The 15,766-nt window shown below is 38.3% G+C and overlaps 2 protein-coding genes across 6 annotated transcripts; both read left to right on the forward strand.

Moving 5' to 3' along the window:
• The first annotated feature begins 466 nt into the window (after window positions 1-466).
• Window positions 467-3,802, forward strand: LOC148189588 (cytochrome b-c1 complex subunit 10-like). Its single transcript, XM_088077871.1, has 3 exons — window positions 467-626; window positions 2,127-2,266; window positions 3,615-3,802. The coding sequence occupies exons 1-2, from the start codon at window positions 565-567 to the stop codon at window positions 2,245-2,247; spliced, it is 183 nt and encodes a 60-aa protein (XP_087933997.1). The 5' UTR covers window positions 467-564; the 3' UTR covers window positions 2,248-2,266; window positions 3,615-3,802.
• A 376-nt stretch (window positions 3,803-4,178) lies between these two features.
• On the forward strand, window positions 4,179-15,731 carry mbd3b (methyl-CpG binding domain protein 3b). Of its 5 annotated transcripts, none has more exons than XM_088077869.1 (8): window positions 4,222-4,286; window positions 6,583-6,651; window positions 7,234-7,393; window positions 9,702-9,839; window positions 10,081-10,171; window positions 10,892-11,069; window positions 12,331-12,483; window positions 14,407-15,731. In XM_088077869.1, the coding sequence occupies exons 1-7, from the start codon at window positions 4,273-4,275 to the stop codon at window positions 12,476-12,478; spliced, it is 798 nt and encodes a 265-aa protein (XP_087933995.1). In that variant the 5' UTR covers window positions 4,222-4,272; the 3' UTR covers window positions 12,479-12,483; window positions 14,407-15,731. The 5 variants fall into 5 exon arrangements, with proteins under 5 accessions (XP_042339683.1, XP_087933995.1, XP_087933996.1 ...); XM_088077870.1 differs by having other exon boundaries at window positions 4,258-4,286; window positions 6,586-6,651; XM_042483749.2 differs by lacking the exon at window positions 6,583-6,651 and having other exon boundaries at window positions 4,179-4,286.
• Window positions 15,732-15,766: the final 35 nt, after the last annotated feature.

Raw genomic sequence — 15,766 nt, forward strand, 5'->3', positions numbered from 1 at the left:
GTAATATGCATAAGCACCAAGATAAATAAAATCATAAAACAAACAAAAATGGACCAAACAACTACAAGGAGACCCAAAATTACAAAAAAAAAACCCAATCAAAAACATAAAATTACTTGAAAGATACACAAAATGACCTCAATAAGATAGCTGAAAGTAACCAAAACAAAAAGACAAAACAACCACCATAATGTCTGTGTATTGCCCCTATGTAGGAGAGGTGGTGGGGCCCTTATCATATTAGCACCCAGGGGCCCATTGTCTCATAATCCGCCCCATGACCTTCATGATGACGCTGCCTACCGAGGCACCACAATAACCTCGAGACATCATACCAGTTGGTTCTTGAATACATTACATGATAGACAAAGAGCATATTTAAACAGCTTTTATTCGGAAACCACAGAGACGTTTGAGATGGTGGCCTGAGATGACCCGCTGCTGCACGTAGCCCGTTGGTTATTTTTAACAGGCATAGTAGGAGGCAGCACAGACGGGGTCCTTCACAGCCATCATCCATCAGCGAACAAACACTGCAAGAACTACAACTTAAAGAAGGTCACAATGGTCCAAAACATACTTAACAAAATCATCGGCGCCAAGTACATTGGTATTGTACGGACGTGGTAAGTTATTTCACCAGCCAGGTTTCTGAGTTGTTTTTGTCCTGTTCAAAACGCTGTCAGTCCCGCTGTGTCCTTCTGTGTGACCCGTTTGGCTTACGAGCTAACTTTAGCTTAGCCCGGCTAACGTTAGCCTAGTTGCCTGTTTAATTCCCATAGATTTAGCTAGCATGGCTAGTTAGCATAACTATATCTACCTGAGCGGGCAGGTAACAGTGATAGCATCGACTGTAAATACTTAAATATATCGTAAATGTGTTGAAGATTGAATTGCCAACTTGCCAAATCAGAATTATTTTAAAGTTTGGAGACGTCAGTATTAAACTACAGAAATAGTCATATTCCTTTGCTAACATAATGGTATGTCATTGAATATCTGACAGGTTTACTGGTCTGATCAATCTCCAGATTTGCAATGCTTATGTTTAATGTTATTATTACAAGTCAGTATTTGTATAAATGGCCTGAAGATATGTTCTGTATGTGTTAAACTATGTTTTCTCCCATTAAAATATCACAGATTTAAAAGTGTCCACTATTTAGAGTTTACTTGATCGCTGTTTGTTTTTGTATAAACATTGAGAGCAGCAGTATACTTGACCTTGCAAAATGCACAGAGAGAAAGTTAGATCGCCATCTCTGGACAGTAATTTATAATAGAGATTATATATTATTTGTAATCCATTATTTGTTGAACAATTATAGTAGTAATAATAACTGTATTTGTATGGCACCTTTCAAAAACAAAGTTTCAAGTGCTTTACAGTAAAAACAATGACAAACTTAAAAAAAAATAAAATATATAAAACATGGTAAAATAATATATAAAGTAACAAAGAATAACATCAGTAAAGAAAAGGCCAAACAATAACAGTTAGTGACCTTTTTTATACCTCTTCGTAAAACTAAGTGTGTCTGCCGGCTAATAGCTAATAAATTAACAGGAGTACAAATCGATTATCAAACCTTTCTTCTGTATCTTCTTATTAATTAATTGACCCTTTGTTGGCCCATTCACAACCACCTAAACCAGTGTTCAAGCTAGGTCATTTCTGGCTTCCCAGTAATCACAAACCTATACCTACTGAGACCTATAGGTATGTTTATTACAGTAATGAATATATGGGAATAACAGCTACTTCAAAAGTTGAAAATATCAGTTTTAAGCAGTTGTCAGATCTTCAAGAGATGAATTTGGCAGTTTATTTGAGTCACGACCACCATTACAGTGCCAGTTTTTAAGGGAAGTGTGCATGCTGATGCAACCTCAGTTATGGTGGATAACTACCCAAGTATATTGGAGGCAAAAGTATGGCTTACTTTTGCCTCCAATATACTTCAGTCTGTTCCTTTTCTGGTTATTGACTGAGTAAATTTGTGCTAAGAAAACTTTGTTTCTCAAGATGTATGTAACTGAAATAAAGATTATTCTTTCATTCATTCATTCAAGTTGATATAGATATGTGTATTGCATTCAAGAGTGTCATCATTTCTTCCATCTAGGGTACCAAATATGGTTGCCTGGGGAACAGTCGGAGGAGTGGCGCTTGTTCACTTCACAGACTGGCGAGTGATTCTTGACTATGTGCCGTACATTAAAGGGAAGTTCAGCAAAGATGAGTGAAGTCCTACACATCTAAATTGTGAGTATAGTGATGTTATAACCCAACACGTGTTACTGCTCTTTGGTTCACACACTTTGTTTGCAATGTTCAGTTGGACTGCTTGTTAGCTTTAGCCCCGCCCACATACTTATGATAAGATGCAGACAGGGGTAGGCCATGCCAGGTGTTGAAACTGAACATTCAAATTTAAAAAAAAAAAAAAGGTTGCTGTCACCTTGATTACACCTGGCAGTTCGTAGGAACTCTACTCGTGCATCTGCTGAGGCAACCACATACTGAGGCCAGAAATACCTGCTACTCTAAAACATCTGTAGTGCTCACTAACCAAAGTTTACTTTAGGTGACGAATAAAGGCTGTTGAGTTCATGTAGCTGCTGTAAGCTTGTTAGATGACAACTGCTAGACATAAAAGACATAAAGGCTTTGTATTTCTCTCTGAAGATTTGCAAAAGGGTCAGATTAGTTTTAAAATAGAAAGTCAGTTTATGACAAAATATAACTTTAGAAAAAATGTGCATTCAGCAAAGTTGGCCAACAGATTTTATTTGCCTCAGTTTCTATGCCTTAATTGTACTTTTGTGCTGTCATAGTTGGAGCTTGACAATTTTAAAGTGATCGGTGAATATATTTCCTACTCTGTTCATAATTATCAATAATGTGGCAACATGTTTAGAACTGGTAGTTTGTGCTTTCCTACAATGATCAAGTATAATATCAGTATTATAAGACTTATGTTGCAGCCTTAATAGGAGAAATGCGACAACAAAAGAAAAAGTGACCCCAAAAATGAGCTAGAAACAAGTAAAAAGTAAAAGAAAATTACCTGAAAATTAGTTTTAAAATAATAATAAAAACAAAAAAAAAACCAAATAAATAAATTAAAAGGGACCTGAAAAAAGTGCTTAAATTATAATAATTCACTAACAAAGTTTTAAATATGTAATAATGATAATTATCTATCAGTATGTTTTTTCTGTTTTTTCCTGGACACTTTCCCCTAGCTTTTAAAAAAATAATTTTCTAAATCTACTAATTTCTAGCAATTTGTGTGATGTTGCTTTAAGTTCCAAAGGGTTAAAGATTTAGAGAGTAGACGATTAAAATGGGCTGGAAAATTACTAAGACAGGTATAAAATGCAAAAATAAAAGTTACAGTGCAGTGTAAGAAATGAATAAATCTCCATGATATACTGTTGGAGCCTCTTCACCATCACAGCCCCTCTTTCACCCCCATCATCACCCCCTGAACCTGGCCTTGGTCTTGTCAGAAATCAGCCTCATTGCTTTTTCTTTTTTTTTTTACACATTCAAAAAAGATGTCTTCATGTACATTTTGCTAATGAATGGCGTGTGTGTCTGCCTGCAGGACCAGAGCTTGGGAATGGGCACATGGGTGGATTGCTTACACAACGCAAGCTTAAGTAGGAAGCCCTGGCTCAACAATCACTCACAGAGGGGCTTGTTAGGAGTTTGGAACTACCAGATGCACTGTGTATAAATGCTGTTTTTAAATCCAGTATTATTTAATGTGAATAAATCTGTAATTTGCAACAATGTGTCCAATTATTCTGCAAAAAAAGCCAACCGTGAAAATGTTTAAATTGCTTGGTGAGAGGTTTAAAAAATATATATATATTTTGTGTTCTAAAGAAATTGATATATTTTAATTTTCTGTTGCATGAGGAAGAGCGTGGCTTGGTACACCTGATATTTGTCAACTGTCATGTCATGTTTGTACAGTAAAAAAACAATAAAATAAAAATGTAATTGAAGATAATGCATATGTTAAGTTTGTAATGATGCACGCTTAATCATGCACATGCATAGAGGAATTATAAGCCTAGCTGCACATTGTGAATAGGCCAGGTTCGCTTAGACATTAAACTCATTTTATCAGCCAGACTGCGAAATTTGCGTGGATAATGTCTTTCATTTCTCCCATCGAAGGGGGAGGGGACTGAAAGAGGAGAGGGGAGAAGGGATTTAACATAGCGAGAGAGAGAAAACGAGATAGTGTCTTCAAGATGGATAAAAACGAGTAAGTACATCTTTTGCAGGGTTATTAAACCATCAACAACTGTAATAATTGCAATTGTAGCGTTTGATCCGCGATATGTCGTTCTCATAATATATTTGGAAAGTATGTGTATCATCGATTAGGCAGATGCACTCAGCGCATTTGCAAATAGCAATGCTCTGCAGCTAGGATGTCGGTCCTTTTATTTTTCAGCATCATTGTGATATGCTTTAATTGTCATGATATTTAAATGATAAATTAGGCATGGAGTCGGTACGTAGCGTCGACAGTGTGCTATTTCGACATTTTTAACCTCACAAAGCAGATCATTTTTTCCTTGCACCGTTGTTACACACGCACACAAAGCCTCCACAAATGCATGACATGCTTTTGAAAATGGTGTCTGTGTTTAATCGGTGAGATCTACTTTGTTCATTCATAAAAGCCGGCTCCAAGTCTGAATGACAACGGCAGGCATTGTCGTGGTCAAACGGCTCTCCTATTTCACGAAGCTAACGTTGAAACTTTGACATTTTGTGTCGGTGAGCTACAAGTGACGGACGCTGTTTGACCACACACGGTGAATTTCATTATTCAGCGGCGTCCATGACTGTTGTCACTGCATCTGCGTGATGACTATTTACGGTCTATTTGTAGCAGTAGAGTCTAATTTATGTTTCCCATAGGTTAACGTTGATGTAGAGCTCGCGACCAGCGTCAACGTAAACAATAGAAAACCAGACTTCCGGTGAAGTACTTCAAAACAAAAGCCCAACCGACAAAACCTATTTGAGAGTATTTGTTTTAAATTATGATGTTTCACAGAATTACCATCCAATATTACACTAAATACACACTACACACACACACACACACACACACACACACACACTTTAATATTTAAATGTTTACATACTGTGGAAATTGTTTCCTCTTACTGTATTTCTATTATCTATTTTATACTTTTATATACTTGTGCTGGTACTTTTTTCTACTTGTTATAATTTTCTGTGCTGGCATCACAGCGTCTGTAATGAACCACAATTTCTGATTCTAAAAGTCACAGAAACAAACAATGCAACATTAAAAACTTTGCTTTCTTCACATGCAACCATCTACTAAGTTTACAACATTTGAAAATCACTTACTTTTGGTGAGGATGACATTTCAGTTTTATAGTATAAAAAGTTTTAAAAAGTGATCTGTTAGCTAAACATATTATAAAACTGTATCAGATAGTTTTTAGGTCATTTTCTTGTTTGTTTGGTTTTTCCCCACTTTTTTAAAACTAATTTCTTGCTAAATTTTTGGACCATGTCCTGTTAAGTTGCTTGTTGCCTTTTTCGTCATGTTTTTCAAAGAAATCAAACCAGTCTGCTCTGGTTTCAAAGGGTTAAACAATAAAATCAACAAATAGAAGTCTATACAATAAAAACACAATGAACAAAATAAAGTTAAAAATATATTTTTTTAATAAAAAAAACAATTAAAAAATGAAATAAACATGTATTCATTGACATTTAGTAAAAAGTGACAGTAACCGATGCGCTTATTCCGTGACAAATTTCTCCTCACTTCCTGTCTCGCCCTGGCTGCCTCACAGTGCCTTGACATAGCCGCGCTGCCCTATGTTTTCCTTGCGGATGTAGCACTCGTGCCCCGGCGAGACAGGCAGGTAGTGATGTGGCCGAGGTCCGCGGCGGAGCGATCTGCGCGACGACAAAGAGACGAGATGTTGTTAGCAGGGAGATCCCATTACAGAGGACGCATGTTGTAATATGGTCGAAACAAAGCGATAGGCCTGGCATCCAAAAATTATCCTAAAAATCCAATCTGGTTATCCGCAGTAACTTTTAGTGGATTTATAAGCTTCTCGCGTGGGAAATGGAGAAGAAAAGGTGGGATTGCACTGCTCTCCCCAAGGGCTGGAAAATGGAAGAAGTGACCAGAAAGTCGGGTTTGTCAGCTGGAAAAAGCGATGTCTATTATTTTAGGTACTAAACCAACGAGGGCTCGCAAAACTTCAAACGCTAGGTGCACAAGTTCGGAAACAGATAGGAGTTTGAAAAGAGAGGGGGGGGACGGTGCTGTGTGTAAAGTTTGGGATGTGAAGGGGAGGGGGGGTCTGTTTGGTTACAAGGCCAGCCAGGCCAGCTCCTCTCACAACTGAGGAGATAAGCAGGAGTGTGTCCAGGCTAGGAGTAAGCAGCTCCCGCCTGGCGAGGCCTCTTGATGAATAAAACTCAGTGTCATCTCAGCTAATGCTCTTTATTTCCCAGTGAAGTGAACCAACAACGCCAGATTTGTTTTCATTTAGCAGAGGAGAAGAGCAAGATGAGGAACAGAGGCAAGAGAGGGGGGAGGCGGGTCGGTTGTATAGTTTGTGGTAGGCTATAACTGTACACTCATACTGGTGTTAACTGTGGTGTGTGATGTAAGATACATTTGCATGAGTTACTAGCACGTTATCCACCCACAGTTGTTCCTTTTGTTGGTCATTGCTCAGGCTTAAAGATGTTGTTGCTCCCACATGTGGAGTTACAATGTTTCCATTCAGAAACATTTGGTCAGCCATGTTTACATTGTGTTCACTGGAGGTGAATTGTAATAATGTTGTTGAATATTGTTATATGTATACGTAGTCTGCTAATTATACTAAAATGTGTGCAGCTTGTATTAGATAAGGCTCGGGTGGAGTGTTCATCAAATTTTACATCCATTTCACAAAGTAATGTGATCTCCAATATCATTGCCCACTTGAATGTGCTCTGCTTCTGTTTGCTTTCGACCTGTTGCATGTTTGTTTGTAATTTTTCTGTCTGCTGTGTTATTGTGTGTGAAGTGTTTTTGTTCCCCTACCGTCGTGTCTCTTTGGTTTTCAGTCTTGATATCTTTTTTTTTTTACCCTGTTTTTGTAAGAGATGATATGAGTATCGTGGTTTTTCTCATCTCTCTGCCTCCTCGCCAGTCCATCTGGGAAGAAGTTTCGGAGCAAGCCTCAGCTGGCCCGTTACCTTGGTAACCAGATGGACCTCAGCTCCTTCGATTTCCGCACAGGGAAGATGCTGATGAGCAAGCTGAACAAGAACCGGCAGAGACTGCGCTACGATAACAACAACCAAAATAAGGTGAGACACACTGACTCATGATGACCAGCTGCTACTGATGTTGACCTGGACGTTGTGTTTTGCATGAGAACTCTTAACTGCACTTGTATAGCGCTCTTTTAGTCTTTTGATTACACTACATGTTACATTCACCCATTCACTCACTCATTCACACACTGGTGGCCGAGGCCACAGTACGTGGTGCCACCTGCTACTCAATAACCAACCAAATGCACTCACACTTGTAATTTGGGGTTCAGTATCTTGCCCAAGGATACTTTGACATGTTGCCTAGAGAGGCCAGGGATTGAACAGCTGACATTCAGATTAAAGGATGACCCGCTCTACCTCTGAGCCACAGCCACCCCAAACTGTAATAATGATTCCTGTGGATCTTTAAATAATCTTAAAAAGGCATTCAATTAATGAATCTATAAGTAAAGCCTTAAATCAATCTTTAAAAAGACTTAACAGTGCTAAGACATTGCAAAAAGGATATCATTAATCCCTTTTTTTCCTGACATGGCACTGTAAATTCTCAAAATAATTGGTAATATTGATTTTTTTTAACAGTTTTCCAAATTTAACATCACACAGCTCAGGATAGAGAAACCAGTAAAACAACAACCACCATGTACATTTACCACATCCAATAGAACTAAACATAAACAAGCTTTTTCTAAGGCAAACCAAATGAATACTTTTTGATAACAGCATTTGACGCAGATCATCTAACTTTTATCTTGACAGAAAAAAGTCATGTTGTATGTTAGTAACATTTGGACAGAATTGTCCCTAACCCTATATTAATCTTGGTTCATCGTTTTTCATTTTTCAATTGTAGTTATTGTAAAATTGGTCTAAAATTGAATTCTGAGTGGCACTAAAAAACTCTTAAAAAGTCTTACATTTAACTGTCTTTAAATGGTAGGAACCCTGGTAGTATGATAATGCTGTAAGAGGCAAAGCTCTGCAAGTGAAACACCCTCACACGAACATCAGTTTTAGGCTAGAATCACGTGAGCTTTAATATAGGGGTGAGTTTGGTTGCAGTCTGTTAAACAAAAAGTCAACATTTTATATTGCTCAACAGACTTGTTATTGTTATTGTTATTGAATTGTTAAAGGTTAAATAACACAAAAACTACTCAACTGATGTCTAATTTTAACAATAAGCTGAATAGAGACTAGGCTTTAGGAGCAATTCAAAATAATACTTCACAGACAAAATGATCATTGGAATATCAGTTACTCACCCCGAAATTGTGAGAAAAACTATTTTTTCTGTCATGCCTCAGCTGTGTATGAAGAATCCAGGAACTGTAAATCTTGAACTGAAGTAAATCAGGTCCAGACAGAAAAAACATACGTTTGAAAACTTTTACACAACCTGTGCAGTATAATCCAAGTCTCATTTATCCAGTCATATGCTCAGTACTTCCCAAAACACATGCCTTTTTGCTAAACCTTACTCTTTAAAACACTTCAGCATACAACAAATGCTCTTGGGCAAATGCATGTGCTTGAACTCTGCTCCTGTATTGAGCATACGACTGAATACATGAGACTTGTATTATAATGCACGAGTTGTAAATGAGTGCTTCGATAAAGCTTAACTGTTTTTAAACATGCCTCCCTTTACTTTGGATAATCAAAACTGCTGTTTTTGGGTTCTTCATTCGCATGAGAGGCAAAAAACAGTTTTTCTTCATGAGTTCAAGGTAACACCTGGTGAGTAATTGATATACAAAAGATCTTTTTTTTTGCATGAAGTATTACTTTTAATGAAGATGATTAGCGCTACGTTGTCTTTTTTTCCCATTTTTTAAAAGAATCCATTATTTAATATCGACCTTGAGTCTCAGATGAGGTTTGGATAAAAAGTTAAATGAGTAATTGCGTAAAATGGAAGTTGCAGGTCCTGTTTGTGCGTGTGTCTGTGTTTCGGGCGTGTGTGTGCATGTAATCTGTAATGTAACAACAGTGTAAAAAAAAAAGAAATCTCCTCAAGGGACTATTAAAGGAATGCTTTATTATGTTGAACATTAGTAACTTTAACAGACATTTTTTTTGCACACCAGATGGAAGTGTGCTGATTAAAGACAGCAAAGTTATTTCTTTCTCCTTTCAAACTTGATTTTGTCTGCTTGATTTTTTTAGTGAAATGGTTTAAACACAGACATTGGCCTCTAAAAGCTGTATGAATGAGATGCATGTCCCTCTGTGTGCTTGTAATCAACGATTCTGTGCAGTACTGCATCATATGCTGTCTTTTTGCTCCTTTATGTTCTGTTATATTCATCCTCTCGGTGTGTTTGATATTTTAAAGGGCAAACCTGACTTGAACACGTCGCTCCCAGTACGACAGACAGCCTCCATCTTTAAGCAGCCTGTTACCAAGGTTACCAACCATCCAAACAACAAAGTGAAGACGGATCCACAGAAAGCTGTCGACCAGCCCAGACAGGTGAACAGCCTCGACCTGTTACTGTTAACATCGTCCCATACAAACAGGAAATTCGTTATCTGATGCTTGAAGGAAATGGGCTACTTTGAAACTGGATGATCCAGACTTTAGTTTGAATATGCTGATGGTGTATTTGTCTTTTGCAGTACTGGAAGCAGCAGCGTATTTTCATTTAGATGTTTGGTTTTCTTTAGTTAAAACTGTCTGCAGCTAATTTTACTCTTTTTTTTTTTGTCTACAGCTATTTTGGGAGAAGAAACTCAGTGGTCTTAATGCTTATGACATTGCAGAGGAGCTGGTGAAAACAATGGAACTGCCTAAAGGTCTTCAAGGTAAAAACACAAGTTTAACATTGATTCTGCAGGGAAACATTTAGAAATACAAAAAAATGAATTTATAAATCAAGTTTAAGTTAATTGGTTAGTTTAAATTAAATTGGTAGTTTAAATTAATGTAAAGTAACAGTGAAATGCTTGCACAGCTCTGTCATCTTTTGTGTAAATAAATACATTTATACCATAATATTTAAAGTCAGAAACAACCTCCTCAGCCTACAGCTGAGACTACAGCCAACCAGAAGACTGATTGGACAAATTCAAGAAACAAGTTTGGACATTAACAACACAATCTAATGTTAAAAGAACACATTTTATTTACCGGACCCTAGCAAACAATAACACAAAAAATTACAAACTGTTTCACTTAAAGAGCTTAATGGCTGAAAAATAATCTTACTGATATAACAGGCTGGTTTTGATCTCGCGCCCTCCGGTCTTTTGCTGTTTGTTTACTTTTCTCATTTCGGTTACTCTTCTCTGGCACTGAACTGTGCCGCCAGATAGAGTGATTTCATTCAGAAACAGGCTTTGCCGTTTCTGACACTGATTCAACATGCTGAATCAGCCCCAAAAAAAGCAGACAGGTGCCAATGGTGTGGGACACGCCGTAAAAACTTGGACGACAGACGCTCACCAGGAGCTGACAGCCAGCCATCGGCTTGGAGCATAAGAGCCCTAAAATGTTTCTTTAAAACCACCTGGTTGGTCCCTCAGGTGTTGGTCCGGGCTGTACAGACAAGACTCTACTGTCGGCTATAGCGAGTGCTCTGCACACCAGCGCTGCTCCCATCACGGGCCAGCTGTCTGCAGCGGTGGAGAAGAACCCGGGAGTCTGGCTCAACACCACACAGCCGCTGTGCAAGGCCTTCATAGTGACGGATGAAGACATCAGGTAGGTGATCACATCCACTGATCACGCTTGGTTTTCGTTGTTCAACAGGGTGCCAGCAGGTCCTTAAAAAGCTTTAAATGTTGTAAAAACACATTTGATAATAGAAGATCTCAGAAAGTGTCTTACATTCAGATTGGATGGTCCCTAAATGGTTTTTAGTCACATCACTGTGAGAATTTCCATTGTTGGCACTACAGGTATTAGAATTAAGTAGATTTACAATTCAAAAAAAATATTAGGGAAAATGTCTAGGGTAAACAAGTAAAAAGCTATAGAAAAACTTAACTATTATTATTATAACCTTTAAGCCTTTTTCGAGGTCATGTCCTTGTATGTTCGTTTCTTATTTTCTTAAATCTTTGTTTTGTTCTGGGTTCTTTTTTTTTCAAACTAATTTTCAGGTTATTTTCTTGTACTTTTTACTAATTTCATGCTAATTTTGGGGTCATTTTTTCTTTGGTTTCTCATTGCCCGCTTCCCGTGTTTTTCAAAAATCAAAACCAATTAAATCAAACCAATTTGCTGAAGTTTCAAAGGTTTAACTAAGATTTTGCTAGTCAGCCTCCTCGTTTAGTTTATTTTTTCTGTGCAAAAAAACAGTAAGCTCATAAAGTATAATTTGGCCTTACTGATAATTTTGAACTGACATTGCTGAGTTTTCTTGTAAAGTGTACATTTTCACTTTTGGAGTGCATTTTCAACGCAAATTAGGCCTTAATTATTTTTTTTTTACCTGTAGACACGTTGGTTATGTTCTGATTGAGAATTGTCTGAACTGTGAAGTTAGATCCAAAATGCATATCCTATTTAACCCCTTTCCCCTTTTGCAAAATGAATCAGCATATATGTCTGCTGACAGTTGTTACAAATCTTACTCTGATCACCTTCAGTGTTTTTTTTTTTTCATAGAGGACATAATCTCTCAGGCAGTGTGAAGAATAGCATATGTTATCTGTTTCACCAGTTCATGAGATATTGGCAGTCATTTTAAAGCACAATAGTAACTACGAGAAGGCTGAGTTGCCAAGCAATGATAGAAAATCTTCCAAATCTGAAATGACCATGAAGATTTCCTCATCAGTGTTGCAGTCTTTGATTCCTCCGAAGCTGACGGAGGTGAGTCTGTTCAGCAGCTCCGCAGTCCATAACAAGCGACCCTGCTCTTTGTAGAAACACACCATCTGCTCTGTGCTGATTCAGTGGCTGTTACAGGCAGCTGCAACTGCCAACTGTATCAGCTTCCTGTTGTGTTTGTGTGTAGGAAACAGGAGGAGCTGGTGTACAGTGTGAGGAAAAGGCTGGAGGAGGCACTGATGGCTGATATGTTGGCCCATGTCGAGGAGGCTGCCAACGATGGAGAGGCTCTAAAGGAGGAAGGAAACGGCAGTGAAGATATGGAGAGTGTATAGCACAGGTTGGTCAAGGAAAAATATCTAAAGGCAAATTACAGACAATGAACAAGGTACGACCTTCTGTCCCACCTGTGGCTGACACAAAAAACTAATTAACCTGTGAATTTAATGTTAAAGCCAATTTTTGAACATAAAATAAAGACTCTTGCTCAGTGTTGCCAGATGTACGATAATTATCGTATTTGTGCGATAATTTTGCCCTCTGTATGATGTACGATCAGTAATTCCAAAATTACGGCAGTGTACGATAATTTGACCATTACAGTACAATAAGCACTTAGTTTAGTTTATACGTCTCATTTTAACTCATTCCTGGCTGCTACATTTGTGTTTACGCATCACTACTTACATGATCTCCTTTCAGCCAATCTTGTCAATCAGCATGCTGGGAAAAAAACCTGACGTCAGCTGTGGGCTGAGCCGTGTCGACTGAGAAATAGCTTCTCTCTAAGGCAGTGGTTATTTGTAGATTTGTAGATGTGTCAAAAAGTCATTAAATACTTGTTTACTCAAGTTCTAAATTTTACCTATTCGTCCTCATGATTGTGACCGCGTATGATAATTGAAGCGTGAAGGCATATCATGACCTTTCTGCTTTGTGCTTGAATTATTGCACAGTATAAAATGCATCCTAGCCTGGGAACCAGACGAATCTGTCGGCTCATGATTTATTTGTTCAGGCAGATGCGTTCGATCCCTCCGCCGTTCAGATGTCCAGCTGGCCTCAGACGAGTCGGGCCAATCGCAACCACTTATCTAATACAGGGCGAGTTTGATACAATGTCTGACAACTTGCAGAGCCTTCGTGCTTGACGCAGAATACTCGACAATGCCATTTTTAGCTCGTGCGCTTTTGTGCAGGAGACATGCCAGCGTGTGTGACAGCTTAATAAAATGGCAACACTTGTTCACAGACTGCATCACTGCTCATCTCTGCATGAAGTAGTTGGTTTATATTTGTCCATCACTTACTGCTACCTCCAAATGTTTCGTTGCTCTCTTTGGTCGTAGGTCTATCTTGTTGCATCCAGAGGGATCTTGATTAATGGGCCTTAGAAACTGAAAATGAAGTGAGAGGTTACAGACTAAGGACACGGTCCATAGACAGTATAAAGAGATGGATGACTCGTCTCCACTAACCCCCACTGTGCAAAAATTAAGCCAAAATATTATAGATGGGGCCCTGCTATCTTGCTCTGGCGATGTAATATGGACTCTGCGCAGTAGCGACCTCCACAGCATCAAGTTCCTGCCATCTCACCAACTGCAACCAGAGCCATTAAATACGAGCTGGCGTTGTAGTACTCGAGGTCGGGATTGGTCTAGTGACTGGTCTTGAGATCACTTTAAGAGGGTCTCGATTTTATCTCGGAATCAAACGCATTTTGACTCGATCTTGTGTCGGTCTCAGACATAGCGGACTCCTGATTTTTAATCGAGACCGCTTCGGATTTGTTTGTTAACATAATTACTGTTATTGGATGTAAAAAGTCCTTCTTCAAATCCAGCCAGTCAGGAAATTAATTTGTAGTTTGCTTTTTCTGTCACTGATAATGGCTGCTTCCCTTCATAAAAATCAGAAGAAAATCGTTTAAACACACACACACACACACACACAGACACAGACACAGACACAGACACAGTCTTGGTCTTGTCTCACGCTCGTCACACTCTGGTCTTGGTCTGGGTTACTATGGTCTTGACTGCAACACTAATGCAAACACGCCGCTTGACACTCACAGTTTTCAGTCATGTCATCAAATCCCCTTTTTATAGCATCAAATACAAATATAACACTTGAGGGTGATGAGAACTTCCTAAAATGACGGAAACCATCTTTGGGATTTGGCCGGGCGAGATGCAACCTTTGAATCCAAAACACTCGAGACTTTGTTTTTTCTAACTGCCAACCTTTCTGGTTGTAGGGTTTTATTTAACGCCAGCACACACGACCATGAACAGTAGGAGCCATACAGCAGTCCCACCCTGATGAACTGTCCCCGAATATCTGCGTCCAACTCAAACCTTAACCTGACTTAACACCAGTCCAGAACAACGTGAAGAAGTCTTCCCCTCACCTGACCCCAAAACGCTTGGAGTCTCAAATGTGTCTTTTCATCAATAACTTCACTGGATGGGACGTTTCGACTTCAGCTACCTTTTAAATTACTCAAAATATTTCTGAACTCTGTTGAGTTTGACTAGAATTTTTTTTTTAAATTCCCTTGAACTTTCAAATATTAAGAATAACTTATCTACAATGTGTCAAATTCAAAGTTTGAAGAGAAGCATTTGAGCGTTTTGTACTGAAAGGCTTTGAACGGGTTTGTATTTTTTGTGACAATCATGTCAAATCCAAACATTTTATGTCAGCAAAAAGATGATCTGGGTGCTTTTTTTTGTTCATGGGCAGATTGGAAATGAATGTTTTGTATTTTTGGCATGCCTCTTTAAATTTTCTGGTGCACTCCATGAGCAGTTTGACACAAAACGCCACCTTTTCTAGTGGAATCAGTTGAGATGTAACAAAGTCGAGCTAATTTAAGAGAGCTGATGTTACTAAAGCAGAAGGTGAAGTTTTAACCCCTCATATGTACATTCATTCAAGTGGACAGAGTGAAGTTTTTATTGTTGTAATTTCAAGGAAATATTGTACTTCATGACGGCTGTGTCATCCTGTGAGTCATGTTCAGTATTAACCAAAGAGGAGACTTGTCATTTTAAAGAGGGTTGTTCTCGCTGTAACAAAAGTTTGCTCGGTATTTGAACGTGAGTGATTGTATCGGCTCTGCTGTTATACAACTAAACATAAGAAACGTAAAAGGTGACGGGGCACAGTGGCAAAGAAATGACTTGAAACCTCTTTCTATTGTACAAATGTACTGTTTTTAAATCTCCATTATGGGTGCTTACTGATGTTGATGATGAAACGTGGCTGTTCAGGCTTTGTTTCTGTCACAGTTTAATGTGTCAATGTTACCACACACATGCTGCCTCCATGTAAACCCACGCACAAAAGTGACGCGCAGCAAAATACAGTTAGTGTTTATGTCATTTATCATCTGAGGAATAATGGGTTTTTTTTTTTTGGTTTTTTTTTTTTTAGTTTTTTATCCCTGTCTGTCAAGGTTTTTTGGTGAATAATGTATCCAGCTAAAATAATTAAAAATCCCTTCTTAATATCAGCAGGCTGATTGCTGAAATGAATTTGATTTATATTACTTATTAAAATGAGTCGGTATGTCATAAAGTTTGACGCTCGATGTCCTTTTTTTTCATTTTAAA

The sequence above is a fragment of the Plectropomus leopardus genome, chromosome 5 (assembly GCF_026936395.1).
Source record: "Plectropomus leopardus strain MGB_pleo_1.0 chromosome 5, ASM2693639v1, whole genome shotgun sequence".
In the NCBI taxonomy this organism is placed as follows: domain Eukaryota; kingdom Metazoa; phylum Chordata; class Actinopteri; order Perciformes; family Serranidae; genus Plectropomus; species Plectropomus leopardus.